This window comes from Eleutherodactylus coqui, chromosome 2 (genome assembly GCF_035609145.1).
Source record: "Eleutherodactylus coqui strain aEleCoq1 chromosome 2, aEleCoq1.hap1, whole genome shotgun sequence".
Taxonomy (NCBI): domain Eukaryota; kingdom Metazoa; phylum Chordata; class Amphibia; order Anura; family Eleutherodactylidae; genus Eleutherodactylus; species Eleutherodactylus coqui.
In genome coordinates this window covers 240,793,693-240,815,143 of record NC_089838.1, presented here as the reverse complement: position 1 = coordinate 240,815,143, position 21,451 = coordinate 240,793,693, and the positions used below count along the sequence as shown (strand labels likewise).

The 21,451-nt window shown below is 46.3% G+C and overlaps 1 protein-coding gene across 1 annotated transcript in view; it reads left to right on the top strand.

Annotated features, from left to right (window-relative positions):
- The window catches only part of IQGAP1 (IQ motif containing GTPase activating protein 1), a 127,832-nt gene that overhangs the window by 9,568 nt on the left and 96,813 nt on the right, over positions 1-21,451 (top strand). Inside the window, exon 2 of the mRNA XM_066592693.1 lies at positions 17,587-17,686. Coding sequence (XP_066448790.1) covers positions 17,587-17,686 — 100 coding nt within the window. The remainder of the gene's footprint in view (positions 1-17,586; positions 17,687-21,451) is intronic.

Genomic DNA, 21,451 nt, shown 5'->3' with positions numbered 1-21,451 from the left:
CAGTGCCTAGTCACCTTAGTGAGCTGTCTCTGTAATACAGCACTAGACAGCTCCTCCAGAGAAAAAGAGGGTACTTGTAGTCCTTCTCGGGTCTGGCCAAGAGATCAGGATCCTGGACAGGGGATCTCTTCTTCCCGTAAACTTAGTCTTCCGTAGTAGAGTATATGAAAATGTTTTTTGTGAACCAGACGGCCGCTGTAATGTGCTGGAAGTGTTCCCGTGGGGTTTAGGATGAAGGGTTGCTTAGGTTCTCCCTTTAGGAAGTACCTGACTGGCTAATAGCAATCTGTTGGCTCCTACAATGGCCGTTCTGCCAGAATCCTAACTGGGATGTAAGTCCTTATCTGGAAGCCTCATTCATGGCTGCGGTTTTGGAAACTAATTTTCGTATCTTGACCTTTGCTATCTACAATTGCGGTTTTGAAACCTGTTCAGAGTAAAGTTTAAACTTACCGTATTTTAAAAAGTCATCAGTCACTGATGATCGGCGGACACCCGGATGATTGACTCCTGCTGATCTACAATTGGTGTCTTATTGAAGGATAGGCCATCGATAATATGTATGTAAGGCCTTCGATATTCCTTAAATTGGGAAAATTGGCTTCTAACTCATTAGGGTTCTTTTTTGCTTTCCTCTGGATCAACATTGGGGGTGGTAGGCTGAACTGCATGGACAGCTTGTCTTTTTTTCAGCTTTATATACTATGTCACTATGATATTTTAAAGCTGGACAACCCCTTTAATTTGGCCATATAGCCCAGATGATGTGGAGGAACCAGCTGACCAACTAATGTGAATGGTGGTGTCCTGACTCCTCCTGGTGACAGAAATTGGGGTAAAAATGGGTCGAGTAGGATGGATTTTAAAATGTATGATCCTTTGATCTGAAGGGAGAGAAGACGTCAACGGACGAGTCTGACAGCCGCATAGGGTACTTTAACACAGATAGTCGCCCTAATAATTGTTTACGGGTAACTGTCAGCCCACGTAGACGCGGCACATGACGGTACTGAGTGAGGAGTTGTTCAGTAGTCGCTAGTTGTTCAGTTTCAGCTCGTTGCAATGGAACGACTAGTGAGAGACGTCTCGCTAGTATAGTAAACAGGCAGTCCATCTATAAATGACTGCCTGTTTACAGTGAATGGAGATGGGCAGCCGGAAGAGATTTCGGGCGTGCTTCACCTCCATTTACTGAAGGTTACCGCTCCTGTTTCCAAGCATAGAAGTCACAGTTTTCCCGTCTAAAACCACTTTATCACCTCCATCCATTGAGAACGCATGCACATGCGGCTGAGTTGAGTGCACACATGTATGGGGGATTCAGGAGGAAGATCTGTTCGCCATATGGCTGACTGTTAAATACTTCTTCAAAGTTTTTCAAAGCCAACGCTTGTGTCTGTGCTATCCAGAGAGTATTTTGTAGCCATGTATTTACACATAGCCCTCCTAATTGTACGCATCAGGGGCAAAACCTGTGCATGCCGGAAGCCCCGTCATCCGGGTAGAAGGTATAGTGTGCCCTCAGCCTAGACCAAAAGGGTCTTGCTGTGAGGATGACTGGACGACTATGTACAGTCCTGTTTGTTTACAGTACGGTAAGAAGTACATGACACCCTGCTTATCCTCCACTCCCCCGTGAAGGAGTATGTGTACAGACGTCATTGGACAGATGGCCCTTGTGTAACCTGCTGTGACATCTCATGGCCGCCCCAGAGGGCAATACGTTTTTTTCTATTAAGTCTTCCTTAAAGGTGTACAAAAACAATAAATGCAAATATTGTATTTTATTTTTTTTTAATTTCCATAAGCTGATACAGTAAGGCCGGGCTCGGATATCCGTAAATTTGTTGGGTGTTGCCGGTGTCACACAGCAAGTACCCAATGACGTTGCCTACTTCTGCGCTGTCTATTGCCATGTACTGTCTCTGTGTGCATGCACACGTAATCCGTGCCAAGATAGAACATGTTGCAATTTTTCTTGAGCACATATGTTGTGCAATTCTCGTGAGTGTCAACATGTCCGCCTATGGGAGATTGGTACAGCGTATTCCACACGCAAAACCTGCACAAAGAATATGCTATACCAACACGGTCATGTGAGGGTGGCCTAAGGCTGCCTTAACATTGGGGAGCAGGAAAGGCGAATCCCCCAGCCAAACGGTTCCGTTCAGTTTCCGCTTAGCTGCTCAACATTTTACCGGAGGTTCCAAAGCAGATGTGAAGGCAGCCTAAGGTGACGTTGCACTTTGCCTTAGCCTTAGGAACCCATTGGCCCCATGTATCCGAAAGACAGTAGAGAGGCGCCCTGCAAAGAAACGGTTACCGTGGGGTATACATGGTATCCTATGGGTGACAGAAGCAATCTGATGGCATAAAGTTGTATACATTGAGGATACATTGATACACTGAACAGAAAGGCATGTGAACACAGCCTGAGGCCGCTCTCACGCGACCGGATTTGAATTGTGGATTCTGCAAGCGTGTGATCCGCGGTAATATGCAGATCAATCAACTGCATTGAATTACGCAGTTCCGATCACATTAGCGTGTCAGAATTGTGTAATGCCCAAGCAGAAAATAACTGTTCTGTTTTACCGCGGCTATCAGTGACATAGAGCCTATTGTTCTCTATGGTCGTCGATATACCCGCAGCCCGAATGCAATTACATTGTGTACGGGCGGTGGGTATCCACATATTGCTAAACAATGGCGCGGGAAATACAATGTAATAAAAAAGGTGTGTGAGTATAACTTGGTGGCCGTATGCAGGGTCACCTGCTGCGGGCCTCCACAAGCTGATTCCGCGTGAGCCCGGCCTGAGGCCACCTTCGCACATAGTGTAAGCGTTGCGGAATCAATTCTACCATATGTACATTGCAAGCCATGTGGAGGAGATTTCAAATCTCTTTCTGGCCTTCCTCACACAGGCGCTCTTTTCCGTGATTACAGCGCCGTGGTATAACGCTCCCATTGTTTTCAATGGAGTCTCTCAGACAGGCAATCGATCGCGGCACTTTACAGCGCCACAATTTTCGAGCGGAGTCTGTTCTATTTTTCGACGTCTAGCACACCTCATCAATGAAAGTAAATTGCTGCAAAGCGCCATAATCGAAATTGCTGCCCTTTGCTGAATGGCTGTGTGAGGTAGGCCTTACAGGGAGCAGAAAACTTGCAGACCAAACCTGCTGCATTCTGAATCCCCAGCATGCCGGTTTATTCTCTGGATTTTAAGCCTTGAGATACAAGGGTTAAACCCGCAACAATGCACTTGGCCATAACGTGCAGCATTGAGGTGCGGACTTGCAGAGTGTTTGCTGTGGGTTTACTGCTAGTTCCATGTGCGGGTGGCCTAAGGTCACCTATATGCGGGCGGTGAACGCTGTGGAAAACCAGCATGTGGAGGAGACTTCAGAAATCGACTTCACACGGTATGGGCACTTTCAGTGACGGATCCCCTGTGTTTTTGGAAAATGCTGATTATAATGCAGAATTCATCCCCTGAAGTACAAGGATAAAATGCAGCCAAATCTGCACCGTTAAGGGTCTTCTCACGTGGGACGTAATAGGCCGCCCAACGCAGCACAGATGCAGATTTTGGCTAATAGTGTAGATTTTGTTGCATTTTAACTGCGGAATGCATTCTGTGGAACGTCTTGCAGAATTTTTTTTTTCTGCAGACTTGCGGATTTGCATCTCCTGTATGTTAGAAATCCGGAACAACAATTCCACAAGTCGTCCTTTATTCTTAAAAGCTTTTCGCTGCTAAATTGAATTTTGAAGTGAAGACGTGCAGAATTCAAGCCCATAGGGATAATATAGTGAAGCTGAAATGTCCGTGAGGACTAATTCCGTCTTGTGTGCAAGCACCCTTAGGTTTGGTTTTGATTGGTGCAGTATTGCATTGCGGAAAGCCCGCAGTGATTTTGCCACATGTGAAGCTAGCCTAAGGGCTCCCACACACTTGCGTTTGCGTTTTTTGTTAACTCCGCCTCCGTTCACTAGCCATGCTTGATCCTGTGTAAAAGCACAAGAACGATTATCAATGGGACTACTTGTGGGGCATTTGTTCCCAACAAGTCACCCCATGTAACGGGGCCTCGCCCAACCACTCACCCAGGAGATTATAATGCGTGTTTCCTACACTCCACCAATATCCAGTGCTTGGATTTCCATCCTTAAGCCATGAAATCTCCGACTTTTCTGGTTGAAAAGTCTCTAAACTTGCAGGTTTCTTATTTTCTCATTGTGGACGGACTTCTGTAGTTCTACTCCTTCGCTCTGGTACTTCGGTTCTCTCTGCTCATCATTCATTCAGTTTCTGCTTTTCAAACTTTGTTCCTTTCCACCCTATATCCTGTGAGTATAGGTGTGGTAATTGGTTAGCACTAGGGCTTGGGGAGAGGCCTGCTGGTAATTAGTATGTGTAGCTGCAGCTAAACAAGGTATGGAGCAATCAAGGGTGTGGTTTGGTCTACAGAGGACTAAAAATATACCTGACAATGGGCAAAGAGGTGGCAGATGCCACTGCCCAAGTTCACTGGTACATTCATATGTGGGTAGCATCGAGTCATCTCTAACCACTGCATTCCCCTATGTTGGGGATTGTTGTACAGGTAACACGTCTAAATTTACAATTGTTTAGATCGTTTTAAATACAGTAGCAGGTATTAGGAGACTACTCCAGTTTCCTTTCTTCTAATGCCTTGTTAAAGACTGTGGACATCTTGGGAGAGTAACTTTTTATACTTAAATGTAAGTATTTTGCTTGTCGATCATTTTTTCAGTCATGCTTCATTAAAAATGTTGCACTATTTGTCTTCTGCACTGCCTACATATCCCTGTATACAGAAACTGCAGTCTTAGGACTAGAGATGAGCGAGCATACTCGCTAAGGGCAATTACTCGATCGAGCATTGTCCTTAGCGAGTACCTGCCCGCTCGGAAGAAAAAGTTCGGCTGCCGGCGCGGGTGAGCGGTGAGTTGCGGCAGTGAGCAGGGCGGAGAGAGGGAGAGAGAGATCTCCCCGCTTTCCCCCGCCGCTCCCCACTGAACCTTTTCTTCCGAGCGGGTTGGTACTCGCTAAGGGCAATGCTAAGGGCGATCGAGTAATTGCCCTTAGCGAGTATGCTCGCTCATCTCTACTCAGGACCCTTCTACACAGAGCAGTTATCAGTTAATCGTTGGCTTGTGCAAAACTGAATGATAGTCATTTAGTGTCAACGTGGCGAATGACTGCATGACGAATTATAATTTATTTGCTTATCATTCATCATTGAGTTTATATAGGCATAAAAACCTGCTAATAATCGTCCTGTGTAAACAGGCAGTCCTTCATCTATAAATGACTGCCTGTTTACTCTGAATAGAGGCGGGTGCCCGGAGGAGTGCAATATCTCCAGTGCGCTCCGCCTGCATTCAGTGAGTGATTATCACTCTTCTGTGCAAGTACAGAGTGATGATCGTTGGGACAATGGCTGGGCGCTTAAATATTCAGCAGTCGTGCCCTAAGGCCAAATGCTGGGCGCTTAAATATTCAGCAGTCGTGCCCTAAGGCCAAATGCACATGGCTGGGTCGGATTCCAACTGTAAGATCTCATAGTGAAATCAGACCCTGTGTCCCAGCGGTGACACCCTCTTACCTGTGTGATGCACTTGCGCAATACAGAGACTAACTCGCTGGCGATGACGCGGATCCGCAGCGATTTTGAAATTGACATTTCGGAATCGCAGCAGGACAGTTGGCTTCCATTGACTGCAATGGAAGCTGTCGGTGCAAGGCCCGCACTAGAATAGGACATGCTGCGGTGTTTTTTCTCTCCCCCCCCCCCCCCCTGCGAGCAGAAAATCGCAGTTGATTTCCGCTCGTGGACATGGAAAAGCGTTTTGCGTCGCATGTGTATGGGCAGTATTTACTGTGGGATCTGGAGGCGAACGCCCACTCCAGACCCCGCAGTGCAAATATGGGCCTACGTCTCAGTAGAAGATCTGTAAGTGAGGCTGGAATGAAGGCTTAGGGCCTTATTACACACAGCGATTATCATTCTGATTATCGCTGGATCGTGAAAATAACCCATTTGTATGGGTTGATGCAGACAAGTGATTTTATTTTTCCCCTTGGATCAATGATCTGAGTCTGAACGATCACTGCATGTCCTACTTTTGTGCTGGTCTTGCGCAGTAGTAGGACATTTAATGTACAGTGTCCCACACATTGGACAGAGTGCAGGAGGGTCCGTGTGCGGTGCGGTGTGAGTTGCGTGTAAGAATCTCCGGCTCAACTGTTATCACCAGTGTAAATACGGCCTGATGATAAGGTGCAGAGGGAAACAAGCGATCAGTCCAGCCTCACTGACAGATCCCCTACTGAGACTGCAGTCTCTATATACAGTGATATGTAGAAGCTGCAGAAGACAAGCGGTGCAAAATTTTTAATAAAACTCTACTACAAAAATGATTGTCAGCTCAAAATACATGCAAGCAGGGGCAAAGAAATTACCCCCCAAAGGTGTCCCGAGCCTTTCAGCTATTTGTAGTAGAGGGAAATATTATATTATTCTCTGCAGATTAGATCGCTACACACTCCTAGGTATCTGGTCTGACTACTTGTGTTAAGTGAGACTGTGAATGGAATAATCGCTCCAGGCCGGGGAGTTCACCAGTAAATGCGCGGATGTTGGCAGCTATTTCCAGGCCTCTCCCATCTACCCATGACATCATTTTCCCTAGTCACCGACTTGTCAATGCAGAATCTCAAGACCTAGCTGTGACTTCTATTCATATTTACCAAGGCTTTCCATAAAGAAGGCGGTCCTGGCTGTAGAAAAAAAAAATATTTGTGAGAAGTATTACTACAACTTTTCCAGAAGTTCCGGTTAACAGTAAAACCTTCCTGACAAGAGTTGCAGCAGAGCTTATACGGGGTGAAGAATGATTAATGGCTGCATATTGATGATCTACCAGGATCACAAAGTGGGCTTTTCTGAGTTTGCATGAATAAGAAATAAGCCTAGCACAACCGGACTCTGCTATTTGGCTGCAAAATCGGCTACTAGTTATCCACGGCCCATTAATATGCACTTTGGGCTTCATGCATGTTGTTTCTACGGGGTCTGCAGAGTGGGGCATCCTCCTGATACGGACATATTTGATGGGAGAGGTAGCTCTGTGTAACATGGGACATGTAGGTGTAGTCACTTGATGCGATTCTTCCAAGTATTCCCATAGCCAAGAGGGAGTTGTGCCTGAGATTCTCTGGCGCAGTTTGCATCGGTGTCCGTGTGGTATCCGATGTGCGGGACACTGCAGACCAGAATAGGGCATGCAGCAATTTTTCAAGGTCAGACTATAGGTCTCTGTGAAAATTGTGCGAATTTAATTTAATTTTTTTAATTTTTTTTTCTTGCGATGCGAGAGCAATTGAAAACCAATGATTTTCAATGGTTTTATTGTGATTTGCGATGTTTTCACTCCTGTGATGCTGCATGAAAAAAAATCGCAGCATGTTCTGTCTTTTTGCGATGTCACCCAGCGGCAGCGGCGCCGGCCCCATTGAAAACAATGTGAGAACATCGCGGTTCCCTGCTGTGGTTGTGACAGCCGCGGCAGGGATCCCTTTATCCCTGCAGGGAATCCCTTCAGAAGCGGTGGGGAAATCCTCTCAAACGCAATGGGGGTGAAGGGACTCCCCGCAGTGATGCAAGGCTGTTTTCACATAAAAACACCTCGGGGTTTCACATGGGTTACAAAGATGATATCGGGCCATGAATCACAGCCCAATATCACCCTCGCCAGTGTGAAGGTGCCCCAATACATTTGTGTCCGGAATGCCAGTGGATGGTTAACAATGTATAAACTGGTGGCTCAAGTGCATATGCCCCAGTATGTATCGCATATAACTTTTATATATAATCTTAAATAAGATCTGGAAGGTTTACAGAATTTTCTTACACAGGTGGATAAGGGTGGTTTCACATCTTCGTTGGGGATTCCACTTTCCTGCTGCTTTTGGGGAGCAGGAAAGGGGAATCCCCCGTGGCCAAACGGTTCAGTCTCTGGACGGATTTGAACAGCGCCGGCTGGACCCCATTGACTACAACGGGGTTCGCCCACTTTCCATTCAGCTGCCCGGCTTTTGGACTGCATGCAGCACTTTTTCAGCCGCATGAGTTGCAGGTTCCGCTGCAGATGTGAAACACCCTAACCTCTACTGTACATTGCACACACTAGAAGAATCTGAAGCTTCCATTGTGTTCACCTACATGTAGATTTTTCTCCCTTGATTCATGCAAATTCATGAAAATGAATTATCCCATGATCCTTTGCAGCTCTCTTGAGCGGGATAATCCCACCTGGATACCAGAACATTTCATTATAGCTCCCAGCCCAGCACGTTCTGAAATGTTTAGTTTGCAGGTTAATAACAGACGGCGGTGTTAGACATGTTCCTGCATGGCGGTTTATTATCTCACCTGCAGGCTTGTGAGTCGGCAATTATATGTAGGGATACAGACACCGTTTACGTGCAGAAAGACATCCCACAGGACAAGAAGACTGGGAAAGAAGTGTCACGAGGCAATTATTTTCATTAAATTCTAGTTTCTATGAAGATGCCATGTAGTACACTGAAGAGAAGGCGCTGATGTTCCTCACGGCCCTGTATAATATGCATCATAGATGTGTGATGTTGGCCGCCAACTATCTGTCCCAGCATTGGGCTTGTCTGAGCCGGCAATTCACCTCAATTATGATCACTTCCTCTCTCCAACAGCTAGTCCTCATCTGGATGAACCAAGGAAACTCACAGGTTCCCCTTCTAAATTGTAGTCAATTGGAAAATTACTAAATTGTGTAATAGATAACATTAGGCAACGCCCACGTAGTATCCTCTCCAGAGACGGATGAAACAAAGCTCTACTTATACACCGTGCAGGGTTATATCTGAGTTATTAATCACGTTTCTGAACAAATCAGTGAAGGATAGTTGCCTCCCCGAACTATACTATAAGAAACACCTGGTACTGTAAACTCCACCTTTTGCCCCTTAGGCCTCTTTCCCACGAGCAAAGGCCTTTTTATTTGCGCCTGCCGGCGCCGTAAATACGCATGAACGGGCGCACAAATCTAACGTTTGTGAACCCGTTGAGACAGCATTGCGGCCCGGCGCATATACACTGAGGCTGCAATGCCGTTTCCTCCCCTTTCCTCCCCCTTGCCAGCTCACCTCCTCTCTCCTTCCCTCTGCTGTTTGCAATGGGAGTGGGCAAGATGGGGGGGGGGGGGCTGGTGGAGCTAAGAACCTGCCCTCTCCCCACCCCTTGTTTGCAGCTAGCAGTAGGAGGGGTGGGACAGAGCTTAGCTCCACCCCGACCCACATACTCCCATTACAAAGAGTTGAAGGGAAGGAGAGGGAGTTTAGCAGTCATGCTGCTAAACTCCCTCCCACCTCCTTTCCTCGGCCGCTGTCATTGGCTCCCATAGGAGCCCATGCAGCGCCCGACATATTCCGGACGCAAAGATAGTTCCAGGACTATCTTTACAGCCCGACATAAAAACGCCCAGCGCTACATTGGCCGGCCGGGCGATTTTACTCTGCAGAAATACGGCCATGTGATCTGATGCATTGGAATCCAATGAATCAGATCGTAGCGTATATCGTCTCTAACCCCGGCATAACTTTGCTTTCTGTATTGCGGATGACCACAGATGCTCGTCATCAGTCATGCGCAGTATGAATTTTTAATAAAAAAAATCTGTTTTCACGTGCCGGCGCTAGTCGATGACGCTGTTACACGCGGCCTATCCACAATGTCAATTGCGGATGGGCTGCGGGTCGGACGGCTTCCATTGACTTCAATGGAGGCTGTCTGTGCGGAGTGCGCACAAAAATAGAACATGCCATGATTTTTAATCTATTCGTGGAAAGCGCAATCGCTATCCGCTCATGTTAGCGGGCATACGAATGTTCTTTTTTTTGAATGGGTGCGAAATGCCGCAGATCATCCACGCGGGTGACTATCGCAGATTCCGCAATTCAAATCCGGTCGTGTGCAGGCAGCCTAAATCATAGTTTTGTGTGGCCCTTGCATATATTCCAATACATAGATTTTGTACACATATAGTACAAATTACCCAACTACATCAGGTGACATCCCTATAACATGAATAGGTCACCTTGTGTGGGGAAGAAGGCTTCCTTTGTGTTTGCCTAGTACCTTGGCATCATTACTGCCCCTGCAGCATTCTTGCCTTAAGCTGTATTTATACCAACACATTGTGATGCCCGGTGTGCAGGGCAGACTGCTAGTACTACCACCGGTCCGTGACGGTACAGCCTGGGCACGGGACTCGTCCTTACCTCATTGAGGAAAAGCACAGATTGAGTCAATGAGGGTGTGGCTGTTCCGGATAGTAATCTGCAGCCTCCAAGTATGTGTAACCCTAAACAACAATTGTCATTTGTTCATTAAAAGGGGTTGGCAGAGCGGTATTTAACCATATTGTTACAGAAAAAAATAGTCTGAACTCTTCTCTCGCCAGTTGCAGCAGCCTCTCTGTGTCACTGCTCCGAGTCTACCAAACCTTGCCCCATGCATGGTAGCCCACTGGAACCCATAGTTGTCGCTACTTTGTGCTGCCCTCAGGGCCGTATAAAGTACCTGACCGCTTCGCTTTTGGCCCTTGTGGGAATGCTTCTTCTCTGTAAAAATTAAACATATTTAAGAAAAAACCTTTATATCATAAAGTACCGAGTTTTTTCCCCAAAATTCTTGAAAAACTAAGAGCGTGGTTTTGCATCAGTGGTGGGGAGTCCACTTTGCTGCTACATTCTGGTAGCAGGAAAGGGAGATCCCTGCGCCGAGACAGAACCAAACAGCACTGGACGGACCCCATTGACTGTAATGGGGTCTGCCCGCTTCCACTCAACTGCCCTCCTTTTGGATGGAAGAAAAGCGTTACATGTAGTGCTTTTTCTTGCAGTATTCTCAGCCGGATCTGTGACTGAACCTCCGTCCGGAGGCTCCGATGCAGATGTGGAGCCGGCCAAAGTCCTAGTATAAGAGCAGTAGAGAAATGGGTTTCTACTACTGGAAGCCTGCCATCACCTTTGAGCCCCATAAACTACGATATGGGGCTCAATGGTGAAGGAGTGGGGTCTCCGAGCAGCTCTGTTTCATACCCATCAGGTGCCCCCTTCTATTGCTGTGTCCCCGTAAAGTTGCTGAGCGCACTCAGCATGACTCTTTTCAGCTGGACCTGTGCATGCGCCCGTCCACTCATCTCTGTGGGAGAGGCCTGCACAGGGCTAGCTGAAGAAAGTTACGCTGTGACCACAGCGCTGGAACGTGCCAACCAGTGAAGACGCACCGCTCCCTGGACTTCCCATTCCATCACCTTTGAGCCTTAGGCTTTGTTCGCACGAGCGTATATCATCCACTGTTTTCATGGCCGGCCGAAATACGTTATGATGTGAGAGTTAAAACTGGTGAACAGGTGCACAAATCAAACGTTTGTGCGCCAGTTCAGACGGCATGGACCCAAGCGCATATACGCCAAGACTACCATGCCGTCGCCCCTTCCCCTTTATCCTCCCTTGCCGGTTCACCTCCTCTCTCCTCCCCTCTGGCAGATTGCAATGGGAGGGGGAGGGGCAGAGCTAAGTGCTGCCCTGTCCTGCCTCGTCCCATTGCTGGCGGGGAGGAGGTGGGAGCTTAGCTCCGCCCATATCCCGGCCCTTGTTCGCAGCCAGCAATGGGAGGATGTGGCGCTTAGCTCCGCACCCTTCCCACCCCCTTTCATTGCAATCTGCCGGAGGAGAGAAGAGGGAGGGAGTTTAGCAGTGACGCTGCTAAACTCTCCCACTTCCCTTCTCCGGCCATTGTCATTGGCTCCCATAGAAGCCCATGCAGCGGCTGACGTATTCCGGCCAAAAGATAGTTCCAGGACTAACTTTTGGGCCTGACGTAAAAACGCCCTGGCGCTATGTTGGTCCAGCTGGGCGCTTTTACACTGCGGGAATACAGCCATGTGATCTGATGCATTGGAATCCAATGCATCAGATCATAGCGTATATCAGACGACCATGAAAACGGTCGGCCGCTATACGCTCGTAGGAAAGAGGCCTTATAAAGTAGTTTTTGGGGCTCAGAAATAACTGCAGGTTCCCTTAATTCACTTTTTGCATTTACTTTTTGTTTTTCAGTACTTGGTCTTTGCCAACCACATGAGAAATTATACGGCAAGAATATTTACACAGGTCTAGACTTGTGCCATGCAAACTGTATATTATTCGTAGTGGAGAACGATATGGGCCTTGCAATAAGAATACACCAAGTTTTTATTTTTTTTAATTTTTTTTGGTGCAAATTGCACCAAAAACTGTCTTGTGTGATTTATACGACATTTTGATGTGTTTTCGACACTCCCCCTCCCCCTGCACCCCAAAAGGGGTGTGGCTTCACAGGAAGGGGCGTGACTTGATATAAAAATAAGCATGGTCCAATTATGCCACTGGGCCTCAAAAATTGTGTCAAAATGTTGGTGGAAAAGCGTGGTGTCCTTGTGGGAAGGGGCACTGCCTCACGGAAAGTGAATATACAAGGGCCAGTATGCGCTGTCGCCATGCATTTTTCTTCCTATTAGTAGTCTCTTTGCTCACTTTATTAAGCTCATAAAACAGGATGTACTTTTGCACATATTTAAGCACGCCCGTCGATTTCAATAGGCTTCTATGATGTGTAATACGCACCAAAATAGCGCATATTTTTTCATGCAATCGCACTTTGCGTGAAAAAAATCTGCAGCTTTTGATGAACCCATTGCAATCGATGGGTTCTATTCACTGCGTGTTAAGCACATAATACGCTTTATAAATACGCTTGCATGAACAAGCCCTTGGTTTGCACTGTCTAAACTATGAGACATATTAGTACATTTTCGCCAGTGTTGTACAGGCAGTAAACCACCTGGAAGTCTTATATGCTGGCTCCTTGCAGCAGGTCTGGCGAGGTCCCAACACGTCAGCAGGAGTTATTGCTGAACCCTCATTGCCAACAAGATGCCACCTCTTACAGGTTGGTCTACCTGCGGTCACAACGTGCCACACCTCATAGATGTGAAGCAATGGCACTTACAACATTTGCTGGGTAGCCTCAGCCCTTAGTTCATGTGTGACGCCGGCTAGGTGACAGCCACACAATGTTTGATCTGTCCCCTTATGGGCTATTGTCCACCGCGAGATTATGGTGGCCATCCCTGAAGTAGTCTACAAAGTTTTGTCAGTAGTGGATCACTAGTGTTTTTTGCCAATTAGTGGCTTATTAATGTGTGTTAGCCGCCAGGAGCTATATTCAGAGATCAGCGGGTGGTCTGTTCTCTGAATACATTCCCTTTGTTCTGCGACAAGGCTGACAGCTGAGACAATGTTATCAGCGCTCCCCAGAGAGAACATAGCATGAAGTCCCCGTTATCAGTTCCTCTGCCGAATGATGGATTTTATGCCGAACATAAAATCATTGTTCGGCAAAAAAGTGAAAGATGGGCACATTTACATGCAACGATTATCGCTCAAAAGATGGCTTTTGAGCAAATTTTGAGCGATAATGTGCATAAGAGCGCCTTTAAGTAGGGCTGGGCAATTAATCAAATTAATTCACCCATTAGGAGCTCTGTGATTCTGTTTTTGAACACAATTGCAGTGTTGGGATGTTGTCTTTATGGGACAGTCCTGCGGTAGGCTGGATGCTGGAGCCAATCATTGTGAAGGTGGATTTACTTTGTGCTCGCCCCCTAAAGCGGGCAAAGATGGAAAGAGCACGGCCTGGTCACTGGGTAGGGAATGAGGGAAACCGCATATAGAGCATCAGCTGACGTGTAGGTGACCAGGGGTGGGAGGGAAGCGGGGCACCCGGGTATATATATGCGCCTCGGGGTTATACTGTAGCATTTGATATGTATATGCCGCAGTATTAGTAAAGGGGAACAATATATGTATGATATATTCAGAATAGTTTACTGTACTTTTTGCACATGCAAGTCCTATGCAATTGCGCGTGCGAAAAATTGCAGACTGATGCTCCCAGCCATTGAAATGCCTAATTAGTTTAACATGTCTTCCTTTTCTGTGCAACTACGTAGTGTTTCACGCATCGCTTAGCATATTGGATGCGTATTTGCACATCCCCATTGGTTTTTAAGGGGACTTTTGGTGCAGAAAAAAAGAGCATGCTACATTTTTTTTTTTGCTTGACTGGAATGCGCAGGTAAATACACGAGAAAGAAGTCACTGATTTGTATCCGCTACATACGGTGCGCACCATTTTTTCATGCGAAAATACACTGATGTGAAGGTGGCCTAAAACCCAGAATTGTCCATAAATTTTAAAAAAATTAAGATTTTAATTTTTGCCAACATTGCCCGGCTCTACCCTGAAGTATTATAAAGTTAACAGGACTCCTGTGACAGTGGAAGATGAGCATACGCACTGTACAATTACCCAATTAGGCAAGTTTTTAAAATTGCTCTCCTAAACAGCTGTAATTTTCCCCTCCCTTCTCGAGCGAGTTACCTGAAGAGGGTCCACAAAATACATAAGTGACGCCAGTATTTCTAAGCTGGTCACCTCGTCTGTATATAGGCAGTGGGCTGTGACTGTATGACATGCACACCGCTGGCGGTGGAGACTACTGCAGATGGTAAGGCGCACTGCAGTGTGCTGTAGAGGAAGTGATTCGTAGATTTCCTGCAGACGTGCGTCCTCTAGGAGACTGACAAATTAGCACTGAAACCTTCAGGTTTTATTAATGCCTCCCTGCAGAATGACGTCACTTTGTACTGTGTGAACTACTAATTATAGGGGACTGCACTATCATACACTGCAAATCTTTAATAAAAGCCAATTATAGGAGCCTCCTGTTTTGCCTTTGGCCAAGCTCACAATTTGAAGTTTTAGTGGTGCAATTTTTCATGTTTTTTTTGCCAAAGCTAGAATTGCATCCAACACGAAAGAGGAGTCGAAGCTCCTCCTTTATATTCCTATAATTTATGTACCCCTCTCTATTCTTTGGCTGAAAAACAACTGTCACGAGCCTGTGTGAAGCCAACTTTATACAGTCTGTAGTAGAGGCCTAAGGCCTCATGTCCACGGGGAAAATCAGATCCGCTGCAGATTCTACATGTAGAATCTGCAGCGGGTCCCTCCTGCCCCGCGGACATGAGCGCTGAAAATAGCAATTTAAAAGCATTTACCTTTCCGTAGCGGACGGCGAAGATCAGCTGTTCCTCACGGCCGGATCTTCATTTTCGGCCGGCGGATGAATTCCTGACGCCGGCGGCACATCGCCGGCACGTCGTCGACGTGCCGCGCGCATGCGCCGGGCACATCCGCCGAGCCGAAGCAAGGGAGATGCAGCCGTGAGGAAGAGCAGAGCTTCGCGGCCCGCTGCGGGTGAGTAAATGCTTTAAATTCCTATTTTAGGTCTCCCGCGGATCCGGACGGCTTCCATAGGCTTCAATTGAAGCCCGCGGGAGCCGTCCCCGCGGGAGACCCGCATGAAAATGGAGCATGGTCCAGATTTTTTCATGCTCCATTTTTTTTAAAATCACTTTTATTGACGATCCGCGGGTATTTATGTGCGGATCCGCGCTGCGGATTTTAAATGTCATTTTGCCCGTGATGTGATTTAAAATGTGATTTAAAATCCGCAGCGGATCTCCCGCGCGCGGATCCGCATCCCATAGGGATGCATTGACCACCCGCGGGTAGATAAATACCCGCGGATCGTCAATAAAAGGCATTTTTTTAAAAATGGAGCATGAAAAAATCTGGACCATGCTCCATTTTCATGCGGGTCTCCCGCGGGGACGGCTCCCGCGGGCTTCTATTGAAGCCTATGGAAGCCGTCCGGATCCGCGGGAGACCTAAAATAGGAATTTAAAGCATTTACTCACCCGCAGCGGGCCGCGAAGCTCTGCTCTTCCTCACGGCCGCATCTCCCTTGCTTCGGCTCGGCGGATGTGCCCGGCGCATGCGCGCGGCACGTCGACGACGTGCCGGCGACGTGCCGCCGGCGTCAGGAATTCATCCGCCGGCCGAAAATGCAGATCCGGCCGTGAGGAACAGCTGACCTTCGCCGCCCGCTACGGATAGGTAAATGCTTTTAAATTTCTATTTTCAGCGCTCATGTCCGCGGGGCAGGAGGGACCCGCTGCAGATTCTACATGTAGAATCTGCAGCGGATCTGATTTTCCCCGTGGATATGAGGCCTAATACAGGAGAAGAGTCCACAAGTAGTAGAAGTAGAACACAAGGATTTAGGGCAGGTTCACACATGGCATATTTGTTGCAGAAATTTCTGCAGCTTTCCCAGCTAGTGGAATTCATGTCGATGCTGCAGAAACTGTCCCATTCAGGTGCATTTAACCCTTTCCAATCCACTGTCTGATGTCTGCAGACATTATGATTTGAGGCTGTACAGCTCCGATGTCGGAAGATGTCTGTCGGGGTTCTCTTACTGTATATTGCCAGCCTCTCTGCTGTCGGAGCCTATCCAGCCTGTCATCTCATGCAGTACTTGCTTTAGCCAGCATATAGCGCTGTTGTATAATGGCAGAAAAAGAGTAAGCCCCCTAGGAAAACCAGAATACAAATTGGATTGGAAAGGGTTAAGTGATTTTCAGTCACTGATATTTCTGCAACAAATCTGCTACTTTTTTTCCTTATGTTTTCAATCTATTCCTGGTTTTGGATATAAAAGTAACTTCTGGCAGCAGCTTGTCACAGAGTACAAAGGGATCAGACACGTACATCCAACTGCCCAGTCCTTTTCTTCCCCAACATCTGCCATCAAGGGAGAATCTATAGCCCTCCATACACATTAGATGGTCGGCCGGTCCTGTTATCTAGACCTAATGTGTATTACTAACTTTAGAACGTAGTTTACATGCACAATTACCTCTGTTCACTAGTTTGCCTAGTTGCTGCAATGGTGAAGCACTGCACCGCTTAGCAACTTGCTGTATTCTGCATAAGGGGCATGTTTTCCATTTGTCTGGACAACAGATAGCTCATTCAGTCCTTTTCATACATCCAGGTTAGGACTTATTCAGATGCGTTTCGGGCATCACATGGACACTCCAATTTGCACATCCTATTCTCGACCTTGAAAATGGGCTAGAATAGGACATACAGCGATTTTATTTTCATTTTCCACACAGAGCATCAGTTTGTGGGAAACATCGCTCTTGTACATGGCCTCATAGAATATAATGGGGCTATTACCATCCATGGGATGCACAGACGGCACATAGACCGAAAATATGCATGTCCCTAATAAGGATTTTTGCAAAAAACAAGACCATTAGGTTCTATTGGAGGTAACGTCGTGTAAACGGGTCACCAAACATTGTCCATAATGGTTTAGCCTACCTCCTTTTTTTTTTTTAATACAATGCTAAAAATGTGCCTTCCAGCAATGTCTTCCAATTAAATTTTGTTAAAGTGACTTTAAAGGTAAACCAAGGATACACAAAGTGATGTGTGGGGTCTCATGGAGTCAGACATGTGAACTTTATTCTCTCTTTTCTTCCAGCTGTGTTGGACGATGAAAGACTTACCGCAGAAGAGATGGATGAGAGGAGGCGTCAGAATGTGGCCTACGAATATCTGTGCCACTTGGAGGAGGCAAAGAGGTAACGTTCTTGTATCTTTGTTTGAGAAGGATATTTGTGCTGAAGGAAATGCAGACGATGGGACAGCCCTTCCTTTACATGTTCAGGACACATGTACAAGTGTGCAGCATATTTCAAAAGTATCAAAAGCATGACCTATAGTATACACGTGTCCTTCCTTATCTTTTCACCTGTTTTGACATATTCTGTCTGTAGTTAAATGGTGCAAGATGACCAGCTTTGATAGAAATTCTGTTACTCTATCAGGCGTTGTGTTGTAATATTTACGAGCTGGTTGTTATCTCGTGCCACTTATTTTGGGTGGTCTCGAAACAAGCAAAAAGGTAACACGTATCCTTACTGGACCTATACAGTATTTCCCTAGTACAGCAAGTCCCCTACTGGTGAACGTTCAAGTTACGAACTTCGCTAGATACGAAAATGACTGTCTGTAAGTATGATGTAAAGCTATGGCATTACATTATACTGTGCAGCAATCGGACAGGCACGCTATTAAGCCATGCCAGAGGCCCACGATCTTATCGCAGAAGGCTGTACACTACCCCTGAACGTCGGGTGCAGGCTGTTTCTTACCACCTGCAACAGCTCCAATAAGCCGTGCTGCTCATAGGAGCTGTTATCTCTTTAAATACCACTGTCAACAGCAGTATTTAAAGAGTTAACAGCTCTGAGCGGCACCACTTATTGGAGATGTTGCAGGCTGTAAGAATCAGCTTGCACCCGACGTTATATGAAGCAAGATCCACCTGCAATCTCTCTCCATACAAGAATTTGTTCAGATATTTGATTCCATCTTCAGATCAGATGGAGGAGCCTGGGGAACGTTACCTGGGTGTGTTGTACCAACAGTTAAGTGTGGAAGACATTCCATTATGGTCTGCAGACGGTTTACGTGGCATGGTCTCAGTCCGTTGGTTGTAGTGGCAAAAACAATGAACACGCATTCTAGACAATAATGTGCTGCCGGCAATGTGACAATACTCTGGGAATGGTCAGTAATACTTCCAATAAGACAACGCGCCTCGTCACAAATCCAACACTGTATTATGTTGGTTTGAGGATATGGAGACTCCACGATTGGACTGCCTGCATGGAGTCCTTACCAGAACCCTACTGAACATCTTTGCGATGTACTGAAAAGCCAGGTCAGGAAATATGAGCAGTGTCCATTTTCATTGAGAAAACTCACCAGACGATTGCAGGGTGAATAGAGGGAAATGCCAAGTGAAGTGTATCAGATGTTAGTAGAAAGTATGCCACAGAGAGTATCCGATGTCATTAGAGCTAAAGGAGCCCCACTAAGTGTTAAAGGGGTTGTCCCGCGCCGAAACGGGTTTTTTTTTTTTTCAACCCCCCCCCCGTTCGGCGCGAGACAACCCCGATGCAGGGAGGTAAAGAAAGCTCACCGGAGCGCTTACCTTAATCCCCGCGCTCCGGTGACTTCTCTACTCACCGCTGAAGATGGCCTCTTCCTCCGTGGACCGCAGCTCTTCTGTGCGGTCCATTGCCGATTCCAGCCTCCTGATTGGCTGGAATCGGCACGTGACGGGGCGGAGCTACACGGAGCTACACGGAGCCCCATAGAAGACTGCAGAAGACCCGGACTGCGCAAGCGCGGCTAATTTGGCCATCGGAGGGCGAAAATTAGTCGGCACCATGGAGACGAGGACGCCAGCAACGGAGCAGGTAAGTATAAAACTTTTTATAACTTCTGCATGGCTCATAATTAATGCACAATGTATATTACAAAGTGCATTATTATGGCCATGCAGAAGTGTATAGACCCACTTGCTGCCTCGGGACAACCCCTTTAATATATGACTCAATCTTACTGTTGATTCTTGCTCAGGTGTCCAATTACTTTAGGTATCATAACACTTCCTGATCCATGCGGTCGCTCTACAAGATGATAAGTAAAATCTAAGTCATTGTTTCTGTGCGCATCTATCCTTCAGATGACACAGGAGGTATGCGCAGAATATCCTGAACTTTCTGATTGCTGTGAAACTATAGAGAATCCGTCATCAAGGGGATGGACTGGCAAAATAATGGTATTGAAAAGTAAATGCGCCTATATGTAAAAGGCCTTGGACTATGCTGGCACAGTGTGCAATATATACAATATTGGTGTGCCCCTTGTTCATAAGCAATGCCAGACTGTAACTGGATTTGTACAAGTCAAGTTCTCTGAAAATAAATGAGAGAAAGCTTTGATTTCCCAACGCAACTAGAAATTGTCATAAGCATTGGTTAAAGTGGCAGGAGGGCTTTGCCAGCAAACTAGTGTCATGCGCTGATAAATCTGCCCTACTATGTTAGTTGGGGGGTATATGGCATGCGGTGACGTGACTGCTTTGCACGCTATGTACTGTACATCCAAAGATCTGCACACTGGTTCTCCGCTTTAAGGGTGTCTCTGAACGTCCCTCTTGCATCACTTAGTAAAGTCCCTTCTAGCTGAGCTTCAGGACAACATGTGCATTACATGGTGGAGGGAGGAACATTTCATAAGGAAGAAACCATGTTCATAGATGCTTTGTCCTACATGCTGCTGTGTTTTGAGTATTACTATGGTTGCTCAGCTGGGAGTAAGTGAGGAATGCTGAGGTCGGCGCCCCCCTGTCACCTCTCCCAGCTTGCTCACTTTAACACTACTCTGACACATCATATGCTGGAAACGCTCCCTGCGTATTTCGCACTTTGATGATGAGAGCTACTGGTAACAGTTTAGACATTGCTATGCCTAAGGCTCGCTCCAGATGTGAAAAAATAGACAGATTTGCAAAGTGAATTTCTCATCTTTTCTGCGCAGAATAAGTACAGTAGCACGTTACGTATTGCCATTGTATAAATGTTACATCCAGTTGCATGGGGTGCAGATTGGTATTGAATTTGCTGCAGATTTTATTGTGGAATCTGCACCAAAAATCTGCGTCAAATGTGATATGTGTAAATAGGACCTAATGAACCTGCTCATAGTTCAGCGCTTTGGAAGCCCATCCACATGTTTTTTTACTGCATCTGGCCCTGGCCTAATTGGTGTATGGCCAGCTGTGTGGGATCATTGTCATGTCTCGGTAATTAAAAGAGGTTACGTAGTCCCGGTAGTGGTGTGTTTGTGATGAGGGAAGATAAATCATGTGATGATGTGAGATCCAGTCATGCGGAGTGTTAGTCAGTAACACTGTGACAAATTGTAATTTGCAAAGAGACAGAGTAATCAGTACATCAGTACATTTATTAGTTTTACTCCACAGGGCTTTATTGTTATCACAGGGAGCCCCTTTGCACATGGCTTCTGATCACGACCTAAGGAAAAAAGGAAATGCCTACACCCAGCTCTAGCAAACCAAATATTGTATCTCAGACACTATCAGCAAACCTGATTCCAAAAAGGTTGTAAATAAATGTAGAGGAAAAAAGAATGCAATTTGGAAATCTCATTTAACCATATTTTATTCACAATGGAACATAGAGCAAATATCTGAAATGAAAAAATGTCTGATTTTCCCCTTCTATTTAAAAATAATTAACTCATTTAGAAATTGATGGCAGTAAAACATCTCACAAAAGTTGATATGGGTAACAAAAAGTTGGAAAAAGTAAGTGGTACTAATGAAAATCAGCTGGAGAGTCGATTTTCTACTAAGTCACATGACCGTGTATAAAAAGAGCATGTTAGAGAGGCAGAGTCTCTCAAAAGCAAAGATGGTCAGAGGTTCACCAATTTGCGTCTAAAAATTGTGGAACAATTTCAAAAAATGT